This window comes from Molossus molossus, unplaced genomic scaffold (genome assembly GCF_014108415.1).
Source record: "Molossus molossus isolate mMolMol1 unplaced genomic scaffold, mMolMol1.p scaffold_m16_p_1, whole genome shotgun sequence".
NCBI lineage: Eukaryota > Metazoa > Chordata > Mammalia > Chiroptera > Molossidae > Molossus > Molossus molossus.
In genome coordinates, this window is record NW_023425344.1 from 200,320,186 (window position 1) to 200,338,005 (window position 17,820).

General features: G+C 38.7%; 1 protein-coding gene and 1 long non-coding RNA gene across 5 annotated transcripts in view; one reads left to right on the plus strand and one right to left on the minus strand.

The window, feature by feature from the left end:
* Window positions 1-13,024, plus strand: part of RAB8B (RAB8B, member RAS oncogene family) — a 67,515-nt gene extending 54,491 nt beyond the window's left edge. For 2 of the 3 annotated variants that reach the window (XM_036241466.1, XM_036241479.1), the window contains exons 4-8: window positions 3,834-3,911; window positions 5,346-5,435; window positions 6,887-6,952; window positions 9,132-9,182; window positions 10,463-13,024. In XM_036241466.1, the coding sequence (XP_036097359.1) occupies window positions 3,834-3,911; window positions 5,346-5,435; window positions 6,887-6,952; window positions 9,132-9,182; window positions 10,463-10,555 (378 nt within the window). In that variant the 3' untranslated portion in view covers window positions 10,556-13,024. The remainder of the gene's footprint in view (window positions 1-3,833; window positions 3,912-5,345; window positions 5,436-6,886; window positions 6,953-9,131; window positions 9,183-10,462) is intronic. The other variant, XM_036241471.1, reaches the window with a different exon arrangement.
* On the minus strand, window positions 617-15,574 carry LOC118616107. Of its 2 annotated transcripts, XR_004956529.1 has the most exons (4): window positions 15,441-15,574; window positions 7,005-7,351; window positions 2,581-2,753; window positions 617-907 (listed from the first exon to the last, which is right to left on the minus strand). It is a non-coding gene; the product is annotated as an uncharacterized LOC118616107 (long non-coding RNA). The 2 variants fall into 2 exon arrangements; XR_004956530.1 differs by lacking the exons at window positions 617-907; window positions 2,581-2,753; window positions 7,005-7,351 and adding exons at window positions 13,001-14,057; window positions 15,037-15,139.
* Between the last annotated feature and the right edge of the window lie 2,246 nt (window positions 15,575-17,820).

Genomic DNA, 17,820 nt, shown 5'->3' on the forward strand with positions numbered 1-17,820 from the left:
CCTATAATACTTCTACGATTGTGAAAGGTCATCATTTTAAGAAACATAGTTGTTAGCTACTCTCTATTTTGCTTAGATTATAATCAAAGGGAAGGGACTTATCTCATGTGCCAGGAAGAATTTTGTTTGTTGTTTGTTTTCCCCAGGAAGGATTTTAGGAATAAATAAGAACATCTTAGCAGGGGTGATTTAGATAGTTTACAGGTAATTTTGATTAGAAGCATCTTATAAATACAAGATTTTCTGTAGACCAGTTTATTATTTTCTAGGAGTGATACATTGATCCTACTTGCCTGCTTGTTTTGACTAGAGAGCGGGCAGGCACACTTGGAGCGGGCAGGTCTCCCTTGGATGTCTAGCTCTAGTTCATGGTGTGAGGAAAGAGGGTGTTGAAATGTTATTTAATTTAGATTTGCAGATTTCCTGTCTTTTTCATTTATCTACTGTCTAGTCTTTCTTCACTTTACTTCAAGTAATTAGAAATTGTTGTTATTCTAAGGTAGCATTGTGTTTTCCATTTTGAAGGTAGGGATTTTTGTCTTTTTTTTTTTCTGCTATAATGCCAGTTCCTGACACATAGTAGATGCTCAATAACTACTTGCTGAAGGGGTGAACCAGTGGAAAATTTCAGACCTAGAAACAATCTTAGATAAGACTTCAGGAAATCCTGCTGTATTCAGCCGTGGATCTTGCAGGTCATCTGTTCCAGTGGGCTGTGGGGCCATCGTGTTCTTGTGGGGCATGTTCTCATTTCAGCTAATGGTGGTTCTGGCAGGTGCAGTGGGGTTGGGTTAGGTGTGCAGCGTGTTGGCGAGCACTGCATTGGAGTCTGCCACAGAGTCTTTTGGTCTTTTTCAAGCTATTTAGCACCATTCATAGGCATAGCAGCCCTGATGGACAGTTGGACCTTTGGAGAAAAGGACCATATCATTGCATTATCAACATTTCTCATAGATGAACATTTTCCTGAGGACTCTAAGGAGCCCAGTAATTCCACTTCTAGGAATATATCCTAAGAATCCCAGAACACCAATCAGAAAGAAAATATGCACCCCTATGTTCATAGCAGCATTATTTATAATAACTAAGAGCTAGAAACAGCCCAAATGCCCATCAGTAGATGAGTGGATTAAAAAACTGGTACATTTACTAAGCCGCTGTAGAAAAGAAGGATCTCTTATCCTTTGCAGCAGCATGGATGGACCTGGAGAGTATTACGCTAAGTGAAACAAACCAAGCAGAGAAAGACAAATATCACATGATCTCACTTATTTGTGGAATATAATGAACAAGATATATAAAGTTTTAACTAGTATACTCGAGTTTGTATTTCCCGCTGATTCAAAATATCAGTTTGGTTACATAGGAAATAGCCAAACTGTTTCTGCTATTGAATCAAAGATATAAATTAAAAACAGCTGCCATTAATTGAGTCCAAGCTGTGTTCTGGGTTCTAGGTTAAGTACTTTATACATAATATCTCAGTAGATTCTCAAAAGAATCCAGTGTGGAAAACAAGCTGTCCTCATTTTACAAATGAGAAAAGGAGCCTCAGGGATAAAATTACATCCTGGGATCTTTGAGGAGATGCTTCTTGACTCCAGAGCCTATGTCCTTAACCACTACACTGTGTTCACACTTCCTGTGCTAACCATCCAGAGTGCCACTGACAAACAGGAGGCAGTGAAGACCGAGGTCGCCCATATAGCCCAAAGGGTCGAAGAGCTATGGCAGTTATTTATTAATGTTAGTATTATAGGCAGCTAAATACTTTGAATCAGGAATTATTCAGATTCCATTTGAGGGTTCTTTTTTTTTTTTTTGGTGGTAAAATATACATAACATAAAACTGACCATTTAAATGTACAGTTGTCCACTTTGATTTTTTTTTTTTTTTTACAGGATTCTTTTGAGAATATACTGAGATAATTATGTATAAAGTACTTAACCTAAATACTTTTCTTTACTGTGTATCCAAAATGAAATGTTTGCATTTCAGGCTGGGAGGAGGGAGGATAGAGGATATCAGTTTGTCATTTAAGCAATAATATTGATTTTTCTGGTTGTCAAAAGGTTAGGTGTAGTGTAGAAAACTTTGAAAATCCCAAGAAATCATCCATAATTGCACTACCTTAAGATAGCTTCTGTTAACATTTCATTGTTTCCTGGATTCTTTTATCTATGTGTACATGTGTTTTTTATATTATTTATTTTTACATTTATTTACTAAGTTGGAAGCCAGACCCTGAAGGACAATGCCCATCATGTTAGGAACTTTTACTTTAATCATGAGTACAATGGAGAGGTGTCCATAAAATGGTAACTCTGGTGTCCTTGTGGATTAGAGGTGGTTAAGAATGAAAGCAGGGGGACCAACTAAAGACTATGACAGTAATCCAGGTAAAAGTTACTTGCTGAGAATATGAATAAGGCCATTCATGTGTGTGGGGAGGGTGGGGTCATATTCTGGGACTATTGAGGCTGTTGGTCCTGCAGGACTTAGTGACTGTGAAGGAGATGCTCCCAGGGGCCTGCTCGGGCTAGCTGGCGGGGACAGAGGGAGCCTCATGTTTTACTTACTTGAGTTTTCAGTGACCACAGAGGACATCTGGGAAGCAATGTCCAATTACTGGTTTCCAAGTCACAGCTGACCGCTGTCTGTCTCTTTGGCCACATCTTGTGCTCTTCTCCCATTGGACCTGTGCACTGTTGCCAAGCTGACTTTCTTTCAGCCCCGGAGGTTCTGGGCCTTCCTGGTCAGCAAGATATTTATACCGTTTCTCCTCTGTGCCAGGCCCTGTGCTCTTTCCCTCTTCACCCAAGCCTCCGCCCCTTTGCCCACTTCGGGTCTGCTCAGACCTCAGGCCTTGGCCTTACTGTCATTTTCTCAGGGAAGCCTTTCCTAACCACTCAGCCCATCAGCCAGATTAGATTAGCATTTGTATTCAGAGCTCCTCGTTCTTCTTTATAGTGATTCTCAAAATTATAATTGTATAATTATTGGATTATTGTTTTTGTGAGAGAAGGGGGCCTTGTCTATCATGTTCACTGCTGGGAGTACTTAGTGTAGTATCAGGCAGATAGGAGGTGCCCACTAACTATTTGCTGACTGGGGAATGGGCAGGTGGATCTAGCACTTAACACAGGAGTGTGGTCTGGTGATACAGATTTTGGAATATTAGCCTACAGGCATCAGTTGAAACATTTAGCAGATAAACCCTTTAGAAGCACCAGCTGTGGGATCTTTAAAAATATGATGACAATGCCTTTCATTAAACTTGTATTACAAAAGTATTATACGTGTCTGTGATTTACTTAGACAGATGTGACATTTTGATGAGCCTGTATAAAAATAAATAATTTTAAAGCAGTATGGTTACAGTTTTAGTGTAGGAGTAAGAAGCTAGACAGTTTCTACTTGGAATAAACAAGCGCACGACAGAAGTGATCGCCTCTTACTCTCAATGCCATCTCTGTTTAACTTCCACGTCTTTCAGCTCCGGTTGGTGCTGATTCTTATCATGTGAGGTCAGGGAGAAAGGGTGTATCATCTTTACCATAATCACTAATTCATTAAAGGTTAACAGTGAAAATGTTAACAGAGTATTTATTTACATGGCAAGACAGTGGAAGAATCTATTTATTTATTTTTGCTTCTCCGTACTTTAAATATTATTATTAATCCCTTTTATAAAGATAAGAAAAGAAAAGAAGAAAAGAAAAACCTCAAACAAAAAAACAAAAGGTTTCTGGAAGGAAGGAGTACATTTACATTATATTTCACAGCTTTAAATACATACAGTACTAAATAAAGATCATTTTTCCTCCTACAGGGAATTATGCTGGTCTATGACATCACAAATGAAAAGTCCTTTGACAATATTAAAAATTGGATAAGAAACATTGAAGAGGTATGTATGAGAAGGGAATGGTGGTGCTGGAGATCATCATGACGACGCTGGGAGAGACGCAGGGCAGGGGCCGGCAGGACCTCGCTCTGAGGAGCACCAGGGAGGGCGAGATCTCCCCTCTGCCCGTCTGACTGCCCTGCTGAATCGGGGTGAGGGGTGCAGAGGCAGACAGAGGAGCAATTTCACAGAATTCTAAATTTGGGCCAGATCTTGGAAATAATTTAATCTAAGTTCCCATTTTACATGTGAGAAAACTGAGGCCAGAAAAAAGTAACTTACCCTTGCTAATATACACTTTAAAAAGAAAAGCCTAGCCCTGGCCAGTGTGGCTCCATTGGTTGAGTGTTGTCTTGTGCACTCAGAGGATGCAAGTTCCATTCCGGGTCAGGGCACATACCTGGGTTGCGGGTTGTGGGTTTTGGGCTGGATCCCCAGTGGGGAGTGTGCAGGAGGCAGCCAATCCATGTTTCTCTCTCTCTTTCCCTCTCCCTTCCGCTCTCTCTAAAATCAATAAAACATATTTAAAAAAAAAAAGAAGAGCCAGGATTAAAACATCTGATTCCTGGGTTCTATCTGTTTCACCATCTGTTTGACTTGCAAAAAATAAATCTTCATTCCAGCAACTTATCATTTTGCCCTTCTAACATTTTCTTAATCTTATACATATATATTTATATATTTTTTTTATCCTCACCCGCAGATTTTTTTTCATTTTTTGTTCAGATAGAGTGGGAGGGAGAGAGAGGAAGAGAGAGGGAGAGAGAAACATCGACGTGAAAGGGACACATCGAGTGGCTGCCACCCACACGACCCAACCAGGGCCGGAGACAAACTGCAACCGAGGTACATGCCCTTAGCGGGAACCGAACCCAAGTCTCTCTGGACCACAGGCCGACGCTGTAACCGCTGAGCCAAACCAGCCAGGGCCATTTCCTCCATCTTAGATATTTGAAATTTGGTTTAATTCCAGATTGATTAGCATTAAGATTTTATGTCTTTGACATTTCAGAAAGAAAGCTAACTCAGAAGTGATTTTGTACACATTAACCTACATGAATTCATTTCTTAAGTAATTCAGAATCCAAAATACCTTCTCCATTGGCTCACTCAGTACCCAGTTTTTTTTTTCTTCTTTTACTCAAACTAGTATTTGGAAGTTTTATTGTTAGGTAACCATAAGTTTTATTTCTGTTTGTTCACGTACAAAAAGACAGGAGAATGACTGCGAGCCTTTGGGAAGCAAGTCTGCATGGCCTCTTAGACTGTAGCTTTTCCCCTCCTCCCATCTTTTAAATTTTCCTCTGAGTCGTGCTTTGTGTCGAGTGAAAGATTATTTGTCTTAATTATTGAAGTCATGAGTATGTTAGGATTTGTCTATTGAATAACTGTGTCTTCCTCAGGCTGTTTTTATAACATACTATGTTCTCCTTGCAGCATGCTTCTTCAGATGTTGAAAGAATGATCCTGGGTAACAAATGTGATATGAATGACAAAAGACAAGTGTCCAAAGAAAGAGGGGAGAAGGTAAATTTGAACTGAATGCATAAATATTCTGATCTACTCACGTTAAACATTTATTTTCTTAGTATAATTGTTGATTTAAGTTTTTAAAATATCTATATTTTAATCCTTTAAAAACAACAGAGATGTAATCCATATTTGAATGGTACAAATTAGTATTCGAGATGCAACTCTATATATTATGTAGTCATGACTCAGTCCTAAAGAATTTGCTCTTTTCTGGGAGATACAAATTGGTTCTTTTTCAGATTCCTACAGCTTTGAGTTCAGGCTGTTTCTTCCATATCTGTGTGAAAATGCCCAGTTTTAAAGTTAAAATAATTGTATTCTCTTTGGAAAAAAGTAATAGGATAAGTGAAGTTCAACAGTAATCATTTTCCAATTCATTCTTTTTTAAGGAATATTTTACTACACATTAAATTTAGGTCATTATGGATAAACTCTTTGTAATTCATCAAGTTATGGATGTCATTTATTGGTCATTTATAGGCATTTCTCTATTTTGTGTCCTGTCCTGCAAAGCAAAGGAGTTTATTATATGTGTATATTTACGTCTATGGCATTTTCTAAAACAATATAGAGGCTTCAATGTTTACATCTTTGCTTTAGCCTTTTTTATATGACACATGGTTTTCAGTCTGAAACTTTTTTCCCCTAAAAAGTTTCTCTTAATCTTATTGTTATAAATGACTGGGAACTCTGGGAAATATGGAAGAGTTCCCATTTGTCACAATTAATAGAAACCAAAGCAATGAATACTTAGTATTTTAAGCTTTTCTGTTAAGCACCAATTTATTAAAAAATAATGAAAAGTCAGCATAGCCCTGGCCAGTTTGGCTCAGCGGTTAGAGCATCGGCCTGCGGTCTGGAGAGACCCGGGTTTGGTTCCCGTTAAGGGCACGTACCTCGGTTGCAGTTTGTCCCCGGCCCTGGTTGGTCGTGCGGGTGGCAGCCACTCGATGTGTCCCTTCACGTCGATGTTTCTCTCTCTCTCCCTTCCTCTCTCTCCCTCCCACTCGATCTGTACAAAAAATTGGAAAAATATCCTCGGATGAAGATAAAAAAAAAAAAGAAAGAAAAGTCAGCATAGTAAGTGTTGGAGAATTGCACTTTAAGAGCAGATAAAGGAGGTGAACGAATCCCAAATTAGTGGTGGGGAGGTGAGTGTCTGTCACAGTTTTTCTTGTAGGAATATTAGAGAACTCAAAGTGTAATAGGAAAACAGAGAAGTACTTCGATGGTGTTTTGGGTGGAAGTGGTGCCACGTTACTGACGACGGTGAAGTGAGATGTCTCCGTTCCAGACACAACAGAAGAAAGCAGAGAGATTTGAGAACCTCAGGAATTCTGAACTAGATGCTCTACCTTTGGGACTTTGAAAAACTTAGGAAATATAAATACTTTATATGTTCAAGCGATGTGCACTGTACTTAAATGTTTCTGTTTGCCTTTCAGTTAGCAATTGACTATGGGATTAAATTCTTGGAGACAAGTGCAAAATCCAGTACAAATGTAGAAGAGGTAAGAAAGAGAAATGTTCGGTGAATTGTTCTGTAGTAGTACTTGCACCTACCTGCCTATGTTCAGGCAGTTCCCAAAGCCTTGTTTTCGTGTGACTTCGCGAGTGCCTTGTGTGAACGCCGCCTCCGTGTTGAGAACTTCTGTGCTTCTGACTTTTCTGTGGACCCTGGTCGTGGACTCCCAGCACCCAGCCTCCACGTGGAATGTATTTGGTTGCTCGGTTAAGATTCACTGAACTGAAGATAGTCGCTCAGTTTAAGTTCACTTTTGCCCTGTATTTGGGAAGGTGGAAATCCTTCACCAGCCCACCAAGTGCAGCGTCTTCCTCTGCTCATTTATCATCGTCCGTGTCACCCTGTAGTAGCCTGCAGCAGGCGAGTCTTAATCACTTTCGTGTCTCTGGGTGAGACAGTATTAAACTGTTAGCTTATTGAACAGATTCCCTTAGTGCACATGTTTAAGCAGATTAACATGATACATTAACACAATGTCATTTAGAATAAATAAGAAAGTGTTTATCAGAGAGTACTTTAATAAATTTTCAAACAGTACTTTGACTGTTAAAGAAAACCAAATCATCTAAAGTCTTCTAAGAATAGATTTTCTTTACCAAGGGCAGAATTGTTGATAATATTTTCTTTTTAAAAGCTGGTCATAAAAATATTACATGTAATATGTTTTAATACATGTAATTCACTTAACAGCGATACTGATGATTTCATAAACATTTAATTTCTTAGGCTACTCACTGTTCACCATATCATCATGGCTAAAAATTGAGGCTTAAATGACATTATTGGATAATAGACACTGATGAGAACTTTTTATGTGTGTTTTAAATAACTAAAACTCGTTTTTTCAGGTTGGCTATAATTGGTGTTAGGAAACAGGAAGTCTCTCATTTAAGCATGGATAAGCAGAAAAATGCTTCCTTCTGCTTGCCACAAAAGGATTTCCTTCCATCAGAAAGAGAGGAACTTCTTAAGTCAGCTTTAATGGTGGAGTCAGGGGAGCTTGTTATCTGAGATGGCCCACATACGGTTTCTCCCGCAGAGTGAACTCGGAACCCTGGTTCCTGGAGCAGGCAGGCTCCAGTCTCTGTTAGTACCTGGACCCTGATCGCACCTGTGGCTCAGGGAGAGCTCTGAGTTATGGAAATGTAGAGCTGGGAGCTGCCCGAGCTGCTTATTCTGGCCCGTATATTCTGCAGGAGTTAGCAGTTTTCCCAGAGCTTTAACCTAGTGTGGTTAATTTGCCTCATGAAAACTAGGATGGGCTTGTTTAGAAATTTAGACTCACAGGTGACCAGTGTGACAGTGAGACACCGACAGCGAGTGATAATAATAGTTACTGTATTGTTTCTGTTTGACTTGATTGGAAAGAATCCTCTTGCTGAATATTTTTGGAGGCATCAAGCACAGTTGGGAACAAAGAGACTGACATAACAGTGGGTTTCGCATGGAGACAACTAAAGAAGCTTTCAGAGTCTTGGCTTCCTAGAAACAAAGTAGGGATGATAGGGCTAAGAAATATTTGGTTTGGGTCACAAGACACTGGGCATAAAAATGTCACTGAGATGAATCAGATTTGTCCTGCTACATTTGAACTGATTTCCACGGTGGGGGTTTAACTGAGCTGCAGGTACTGTCGGATTTGGGAATGTCAAGGTTTTATATATTCTCAGGTATAACAGTGAAAGTGATTTGAAAGAGAGGACATTGGGAATAAAAGGCAGCGATTTGTACAAACAGACTTTAGAGCCAAAGGGTAAAACATTTATTCATCCACTTATTAAACAGATGTTCAGCATCTCCTAGCCCAGAACTGTGCCGTACTCCGGGTATGCAGGGGTGGCTTAGACAGAGCCGCTGCCCCCAGGTGCGCTGGGTGTTCAGAAGAGGCTGTGCATAACTAAAGTGTCATATTAGGAACTTGGGCCAGATATTTTGTGCAGAAAATATCTGATGAATGAAATGACAGTTTTATAAGACTGGAAAAGGTTTGTGATAGAATTGAAAAATAAGATAAAATAGGCACATGTGTACTATGATTACAGTTATGTTCTTTTCTCAATTAAAAGCTTTAAAGTAATATATTTATTACTTGTAATAATGAAAACATTCTACATTTCTATTTTAAATATAAATATATAATAATGCAATTTTTTGTTTACCTTTAGGCATTTTTTACACTTGCGCGAGATATAATGACAAAACTCAACAGAAAAATGGTTTGTATCACTTATAATTTTTATTTCTATTATGCTGTTTGTAAATGTGTTTTATTAATGCTGTGTATTTATTTGATTAAAATGATAGACTTGCCCTGGCAGGTTTGGTTCAGCGGTTGGAGCGTCGGCCCGCGGACCAGAGAGTCCCGGGTTCGGTTTCCGCTAAGGGCATGTACCTCGGTTGCAGTTTGTCCTCAGCCCTAGTTGGGGTTGTGTGGGTGGCAACCACTTAATGCGTCTCTCACATCTCACATGTCAATGTTTCTCTCTCTCTCTTTCTCTCTCTCTCGCCTTCCCTCCTCTCTCTAAGATAAATGCAAAAAAATGTCCTCAGGTGAGGATAAAAAAAAAAAAGGATAGGCTTGATTATAATATATTCACATTAACTCATTTTTTTTTCCTGACTCATATTCATTCACCTGATTGAACTTTGATTTTTTTCTTTTTAATTGATTTTTTTTTTTTTTTTTTTTTTTTTTGAGAGAGAGAGAGAGAGATTTGTTGTTCCACTTATTTATTCCTTCATTGGTTAATTCTTGTATGTGTCCTGACTGGGGATAGAACCCGTAACCTTGGCATATGATGACGGCGCTCTGACCAGCTGAGCTACCCAGAGAGGACTGAACTTAGATTCTTATTTATGTTTCTTCAGGTTTTCTTATTTCTGAACTGCAGCTATTTTAGTTCTTTCTTCTGTCTCTTTAAATGGATGTTAATTGAAGTTTGATTCAAATAATTAAAATAATAATGGCACAAATTAAATTTTTGCCATAAAATTTTCTAGTTTCGTTTTGATGTGACATATTTATATCTATATATAATTATCATCTTGAAGTTGCTAAAGTTTGCTTAAATTTGAAACAATCTCAGTGATGAATCATTAGGACAACCTTGAAAGTTTAGTTTAACCTGAATCCTGAATTTAATTGTATACCTTATGTTACCAACTCTTCTTACCTCTAACAACAAATTGTTGCCAATAGCTTAACATTGTTTCTATCATTACCCTTGAAACTTCACACCCCTTGGCAGTAATTTCTTTGAACTGGAAACTGGAGCTTCCTAACTGGTACTAATATGTGTAAAAATTTTTCTCCTTTTAATCCACCATTTCCAAAAAAATCAATAATATCAGAGCTTAATTAGCTTCTTTTTAAATAAAATACTCTACTGAATACACATTTATGGAATGGTTTGATATTGTTAACATTTTTTACATAATTGGAGTCAAGCCATGAAACTTCTACTTTTTCTTGACAACTTTATCTTCTGTTTTCTAGAACGACAGCAATTCATCAGGGGCAGGTGGACCAGTGAAAATAACAGAAAACCGATCAAAGAAGACCAGTTTCTTCCGGTGTTCACTACTTTGATGAACTCTTTCTGAGAGACTGCAGCACACCTAGAGGACCCTTTCCTGCTTCTCGGAAAGCACAGGTCACCCAGCCTCAGAATCACACCGCCGGCTGCTGCTGAGAGCACCACTGGACCTAGACCTCTCGATACAGAATGTCAAGTGGATTCCAGCCTCATGGCCTCTCACGATAACAGGCTCCTGTTTTCAAACATGGAAGCAATGAAATGGAGACACATGCAAGACTTGTTTTTTCTTTGTTTTATTACCTGTTGCAGAAGCTGCTATCTTTCTTTTTCACTTTGCACATCAATGTTAGCACAGTCTTAGACTCTTACGTGCACACTTTTGTCTCATGAAGTTCTAGAGAAATTTGTGCTTTGGGGGATGTTTTAAAAAAGAGTAGAACATTTAAAACAGAGGTCAGTGTACTAAAATTAAGGGACATTTGGTCTGGTTCATATGACAGATGTTACTGCATTCACAGCATTTATTTAAGGGCTCTGATTTGTTATTTTCTTAAATAAGAATCATTAAATTCTGATAAAAAATTTATCTTAAAGATTCATGAATGTCCATCTATTTATCAGAGGCCATAATTTTTTTTCATTTCTTATTGTTTAGCGCTTCGCTTCATTCCTGACCTTTTGTCAGAGTCTGGTTAGCTGAATAAATCACTTTTCAGTTGATTCCCTCTGCCTAATCTATAAAAACTGCATTTGGAAATTATCTTAATCTCACTTTTCCTGGGGTTCTTATTTGCTGTCTTTTCCTAGGTTTGACCTATTGTAATCACTCAGTTATCTAAAACATAACATATTTTACCATTATTGTCTGTTTCTAGTTGTTAACTCTTGAGCTGAAATTTTACATGGGCAGAGAGATGTGCCATTTAGGGTTTTATTTCAGCGTCTAATCCTGGTTCCGTCATATTAGCATACATAATATATTTTGTCTTAGGTTTACTCCTCAGCTGGTTTAGTTGTAATACCCAATTCCTACCATAATCCCTGTGTACAGAAGTTAACAGGAGTCAGATTTAGAGTTTAGTTCACAGAAAGCCTACCTGTAGGAAAAGAGATAACTTGTTAACATAAAGTTAGTAGAGATAGCTCTTGGTAATGGTGAAAATAATGAATTTTGTTCTGTTTTTACATGGGCTTAAAAAAAAAAAAAATTAGACCTAGTGCAGCCTCTAGGAAAAGTCTTGCCTTTTGATTAGAGAAAATATGAACGAGGCTTCAGTTTTAGAACAGCCGTTGTTGAATGTGTAGAACCCAGCTCCATCTGTTTAGGTTCGTTGTTAGAGAACTTGGTCCAGTCCTTTCCCACTGGACCCTGGTACTGGCATGCCTTTTGAAGATGAGACCATCACATAGGAAAAGAAAGGTCTTCAGCGTTAACTGTGTGCCAAATTAACATCATTATGTCACTGCTGTTATTCCTGCCTTCAGTGTCATAACACAGAGGGAGTAACAGAGAGGTGATGAAGGAAATGAATTCTGTTAATAATTATTCTTCCTCTTAGGCCTGCTTTGTTCACAGAGTTTACCATGATGCTTGAAATAAGAGTAGGAAATGGAAGTGGAAACGGACTGCTTGTTACCACAGAGAATTCTGCTTCGAATTAAGACGTACCATTAGGGTGCTTGAACCATCAGCCTTTATGACTTGTGTGAAAACTTATGCACAGTTTAGCTGCAGCAAATATTCCAGAGCTGTTTTTGATGGCTACACTAAATTTATTGTTAACAAATTTCAGCCTTCTTGTTTTTCGTTTTGTTTTTGTTTTTAACTTATCTATAGGTTTAAAGGCACCCGTTGGTGTCCCAGTATAATCAAGAGGTTCCTTGATTCAAAGCTGATTGTAAGTCTACCATCTTAAAATTAGATACATTTTTGGAAACAAAAAACGATTTCTTAGAAACATCTTGTATTCATTAATTTTCTGAAAAAAGATCCAAGCAGTTAAGCTTTCTGGAGGGTAACAAAGTAGTTTCTAAAAGGCAAGTGCTATGACACCATGTATGAATGTAATTCTCTTAGTAATTTACCTCTGACTATTTGGTGTCTTAACACTTTGGTTTATATCTCAGGGGTTATCTGCAAACCAAAACTGACATATTCTGTGGTTAACTTTTTATTTTTAATAGAATGCTTTGCTTTTGTTTTATTCCTTCTCTCTTCTTTTGTCTTATATGGATTAATTACTAGTCTCCATGAACTTCCCTTTGAAAGAGCCTGTAAAAGCTGGATGAGTCTAACAGTGCTCTTTGAAGTAGCAGCAAATTGGGGGTATATGCTCTGTTATATAGAAATAAATCGTCCTTGCTATTTTCTTACATTTAGTCTTGCTAAATTGTATATAATTTGAGCTAAGAACATAGGAAATTCACCTTCTGCATGACAAAATGACCCAATAAATATTCCACTTTGCTTAATAATGTACATATAGTGTGTTATTTTTTCTATTTGTAGATGAATTTAGTGAGAGATAATTGTCTGTTCCCTGCTGAAATGGAAGAAATCTAGTTTTGTGTGAACATTTTTGTGGTCTTATGGATCAGGTACATGAAGATTTTTGCAGCAGTATTAGTGGTATTCAGTGGCTGCACTTTATTATCAGTGTGCTCCTTTCTGCCGGTGATTGGACTAGACCTTTTAAAATAGAGTTTGAGGGCATCAGACAATGAAAATGTGCTGTAACTAAGTAGCATGTAAATCAGTTGATTATAAAATGTTTCACTGGGAACTTATTTTAGCTCTATTTTACTTCAGACAGATTATGAGAAAATAACCCACCTGTGCATCAGTTAGGAGGTGCTGCAGGGTTTCTTACTATTTACATGAACATTTTGTGCAGTCTTTGTTATAAATTTTCAGAAGACTATACTCTTTATTTTGAAGGACTATTTTTAATTATACCTCATTTAGCTAACTAGCATTCAAATACCTGGTAGAAAAACAGTGAGCCAACCTTTAAGCATCCAACACAATTTAGATTATATGCTTTGTTTTGAAATAAAGGCATTATTGGGAAAGGTAGGAGGTAGTTTAGAATAGAACATACATGTCATATCCAATAGTGCAAGAAAGAAGTATTATCTCCCTTTCTCCATTAATAAATTTAGCTGTGCAATATAGATAAATGTTTGCAGACATTTCTAATAAGAGATTATAACTCCATTTTACAGTTTCTAATGCTGAGCATCTGTATTAAGGCTTATATAAAGTTTTTCCTGTAAACAGTAAGTGATAGATTTAAGGAGACTTTCTTTTCCGGTTTATGACTTAGATTTCTTTAGAAATTTAGTTCTTAATCTTTACAAATGAGCTTCTAAGTTTAAAATCTTAAAGCAGCACTTCATTATGTTGGTTTACTTGTCTCAGATTTTAAGCAGTCATTCCTGCTGTCAGGTTTTTTAGAGTTTTTCTCTTAACAGAAAGTACATTCCTTTTTCCTTCTTGTTACAGCTGAAGAAGGGGGAGGCTAAAAATGAAATCCCTCGTCACAGAGAAACCTAGAGAGACAGGATATGCTAATAAAATTTCAAATGCTAGCACAATATTACAGTAGAATCAATCTTTTTTTTAAAAGGACTAATAAAATTAATGGGTGTCATGCTTACGATGAAAAAATCTAAATGACTGAAATTTACAGAAATGAAAATTAGCAAATAATTATTTTAGGGATATTTTCTAATTTTACTCCATTTTTTGAAATACTTGTATGATACGCAATTGCATTTCTTATTGCCAAGAACTAATAGAACTTCTTGTTTTATTTTCTTACCGTTTTTAAAAATGTGAATTTAATTATTAGAATTCATTCCTATGGCCTTACAGATGAGTTTTATTTTGTTTGTACCTGATACTGCAGGTCCTTTAATGCAAAATACCATAAACTGTTTGACTAAAATCATGCCCCTAATGGAAAATATCTAGTTTTTTCATAGAATTATCCTACTGTGTGTATTTTGGTGTATTTTATTTTTGCTCCAATGGCTTAATGTGAAAGGCTCCTGCAGATAAAGTGGACCTGTTATGTGGTTAATCTTGTTTAAGCCAATTCATTAACTGTGTACTGATACTATGCTGTGTTTTGGGTTTTTTTTAATGGATTTTATTCCAGGTGAACTTTTTTTTATAATAATGTTCGTCTAAAATAAAAACTACATAATGAAAATACTCATGACTCTCTGAAATGAGTTTCACATTTTGAAAATCCTTCTTTAAATTTATAGGTGTGTGACTCAAACCATGGCCAACTTGGGACATTTAAGCAAACTTCCTGACTTAGAGTTGTTTAAAATGGCTAGATCTCCTGTTCATACTCCGTTCAGAATACATTGAACTAGAACTACAGCCTTAAGTTGAACATCCCTCCCTTCTTAGCCTTGCAGGTTTACTTTCTGTTGTTTTGTTTTCACTTCCAAATAGCATGGTTCAAGGGCCCTGACCCTACTTGTGTTCTACCCTGAGCTTGTGCGTATCTCCTACCGTGGCTTTTCCCATTCACCCCGCAACCACTTCCAGCCTTCACTGTTCTTCTCAAGCGTTCTGCTTCTTTCCTTTCACTCTTGGTAGACAGACCTTCCATCTCCTGCCACACAGAAAAGCATCCGTCTGAAACCACCTTACCTGCCTCTCGCTCCCCACCCTATCGCCTCCATGGCTGGCTTCGTACAGCTACCTCGTGCTCACCTCCCTCCTCTGGTGCAGAGGCATTCCTCCTAGTCTGAGCTTCTCTCTGCCTCTTCTCTGGGTTCATTCCCCTGCACCTCCATCCTGCTTCTCAGGGGACTCAGCTCTTCACCTTCAAATTCTTACCGTGTGTGATCCCTCTCCCCTTGGCATCTAAGCGTCCCTAACTCTCCCACCCCTTTGCCTCAGCCCCCTCTCACCTACTGCTGTTTTTCCTCTTCTTGCCAGAGCTAAGCTTCTTCAAAGGGTTGCCTATAAACGCCGTCTTCCTTTTCTCATTTTGCATTTATTCCTCAGCCTCCTGCAGTGTGGCTTCCTCCTATCACTTCACTGACATCGTGTTTACAACAGTTACAACAGCCCAGTTGCGAAAGTAGCTTATGGTTTTCTGTCCTTATCTTAGTTAACTTCCTGGCAGCATTTGACTAGTATATTGCTCCCTCCCAGAAATGTTCTCTTCCCTTAGCTTCTGTGACAAGCTTCCCCACTTTTCCAAAGTAATTTCATCTTTTTTCATGGCTCTTAAAAATGTGCTTCTGCCCTGGCTGCTTTGGCTCAGCCGTTGGAGCGTTGGCCCTCGGACCAAAGAGTCTCGAGTTTGATTCCTGGTCAAGGGTATGTACCTCGGTTGCAGGTTCTATCTTGGGCCCCAGTCAGGGCCCCAGTGTGGGAGGCAACCAATGGATATGTCTTCTCGCACTGATGTTTCTCTCTCTCTCTCTCTCCCTCCCTCCCACTCTATCTAAAAAAGAAAAGAAAAAAATCAATCGAAAAATCATCCTTGAGTGAAGATTAAAAAAAAAAGTGCTTCTGTGGTAGGCTGAATAATGGCCCTCAAAGATGCCCACCTTCTAATCCCCAGAACCTGCAAATGTTATTTCATTTGCAGATGTGATTTTTTTTTTCTTTATTGATATTTAGAGAGAGGAAAGGAGAGGGGGGAAAGAGACAGGAACATTGATGAGAGAGAATATCGATTGGCTGGCTCCTGCATGCCCCCCACTGGGGATTGGGCCCACAACCTGGGCATGTGCTCTGACCGGGAATCGAACCGGTTACCTTCTGTAGCATGGGTTGATGCTCAACCACTGAGCCACACCAGCTGGGCATGCAGATGTGATCTTGAGATGGGAGATTACCCTGGATTATCCAGGAGTGCCCTATGTAATCCCAAGGGTCTTTATGAGAGGGACACGGGAGGAGTCGGAATTCAAAGGAAATGATGTGAAGACGGGACGGAGAAAATGTGTGATACAGGGCTATGAGCCAAGGGATGTAGGTAGCCGCTAGGATCTGGAAAAGGTGAGGGAAGAGAGTTTCCCCTACAGCCTCCAGAAGGCACCAGCCCAGCCCTGACACCTTGATTTTAGCCTGGTAAGACGCATTTCATAATTCTGACCTTCAGAGCTGTAAGAGAATAAATTTGTGTTGCTTTAAGCCACTACATTTGTGGTAGTTTGTCGCAGCGACAATAGGATATTTATGCAGCTTTCGAATTTGTATCTTTAGCCCCCACTTCTTTCCAAAGAGCCAGACTTCCAAGTCGATCTGCCCTTGGATCTGCTACAGTAACGTCAAACAACATGTCTCTAGCTCAAATTTAGCTCTCCATTTTCCCCCCAGCCCCAGCAATTCCCCTGTGGCCCTCAATTCCAGGAGAAACTTGTTCTTTCTCTTCTCTTCCCCATCACAATAGGTCATCTTCCTAGATCCCCAAACAGTTAACCTCCATCTTATGGGCTCTAACGCCTTCATCTTTCTAATCTGTATGGCCATCCTTTGACTTTGTTCAGGCCTCCTCATCTTTTGCCTAGATTTCTGCAACCTCTCCTAACCAGCATCCCAGTCTCTAATCTTATTCTGCTCCAATCCAATTTAAACAGTGCGGACAGGTTTTAAAAACTGGAATCTTATGTCAATGCCAAACTTAATCCTTAAGTGGTACTTCACAACTTTGGGATAAAGCCTGAACTCTTCAGCCTGGCAAACAAGTCCTTTTGCCATCCCTACATCTTTCTCTCCAGCCTTAGGTCTTGTCACGTCTTACCTCATGCCCTTGTTTTGAACTTCACCAGTAATCACAATTCCCCTAAAACCATGCTAACCCTTTTTTTTTGGCCTGCATCTCCTTATCTTTCAAGACTCAGTAAGGGTTTTTTCTGGGAACACGTCAGTCTCCACCCATCTCTGGTTAGCCCCGTCCTGTGTATGCCTGAAGTATCACTCACTGCACTGGATTTGACTCTAAGCTCTTACAGGGTGGGGGCCAAGTCTTTAGTTTTTGTATCCACACTACCCAATAAGGAGCCTGGCGCATAGTAGGTGTTTAATAAATGTCAAAAGAATCGGTAAACTTCAGCAGTCATCAAAATTAACCTGTCACGGAAGAAAGCTAAGTGTAATTTAGGAGCTGTATTGCTCATCATTTACTTTTTAATTTAAAGAAAGATTTGAAGTAAAGTCACCAATGGCTCAGTAAATACAGCAATGAAGAGAGAAACTTCATCCTTTGGTTTTAATTTTGGCCCTTACTTTAATCTTTGTTAAATATCTTATACTCTTTTAATCTTAAAACTACAG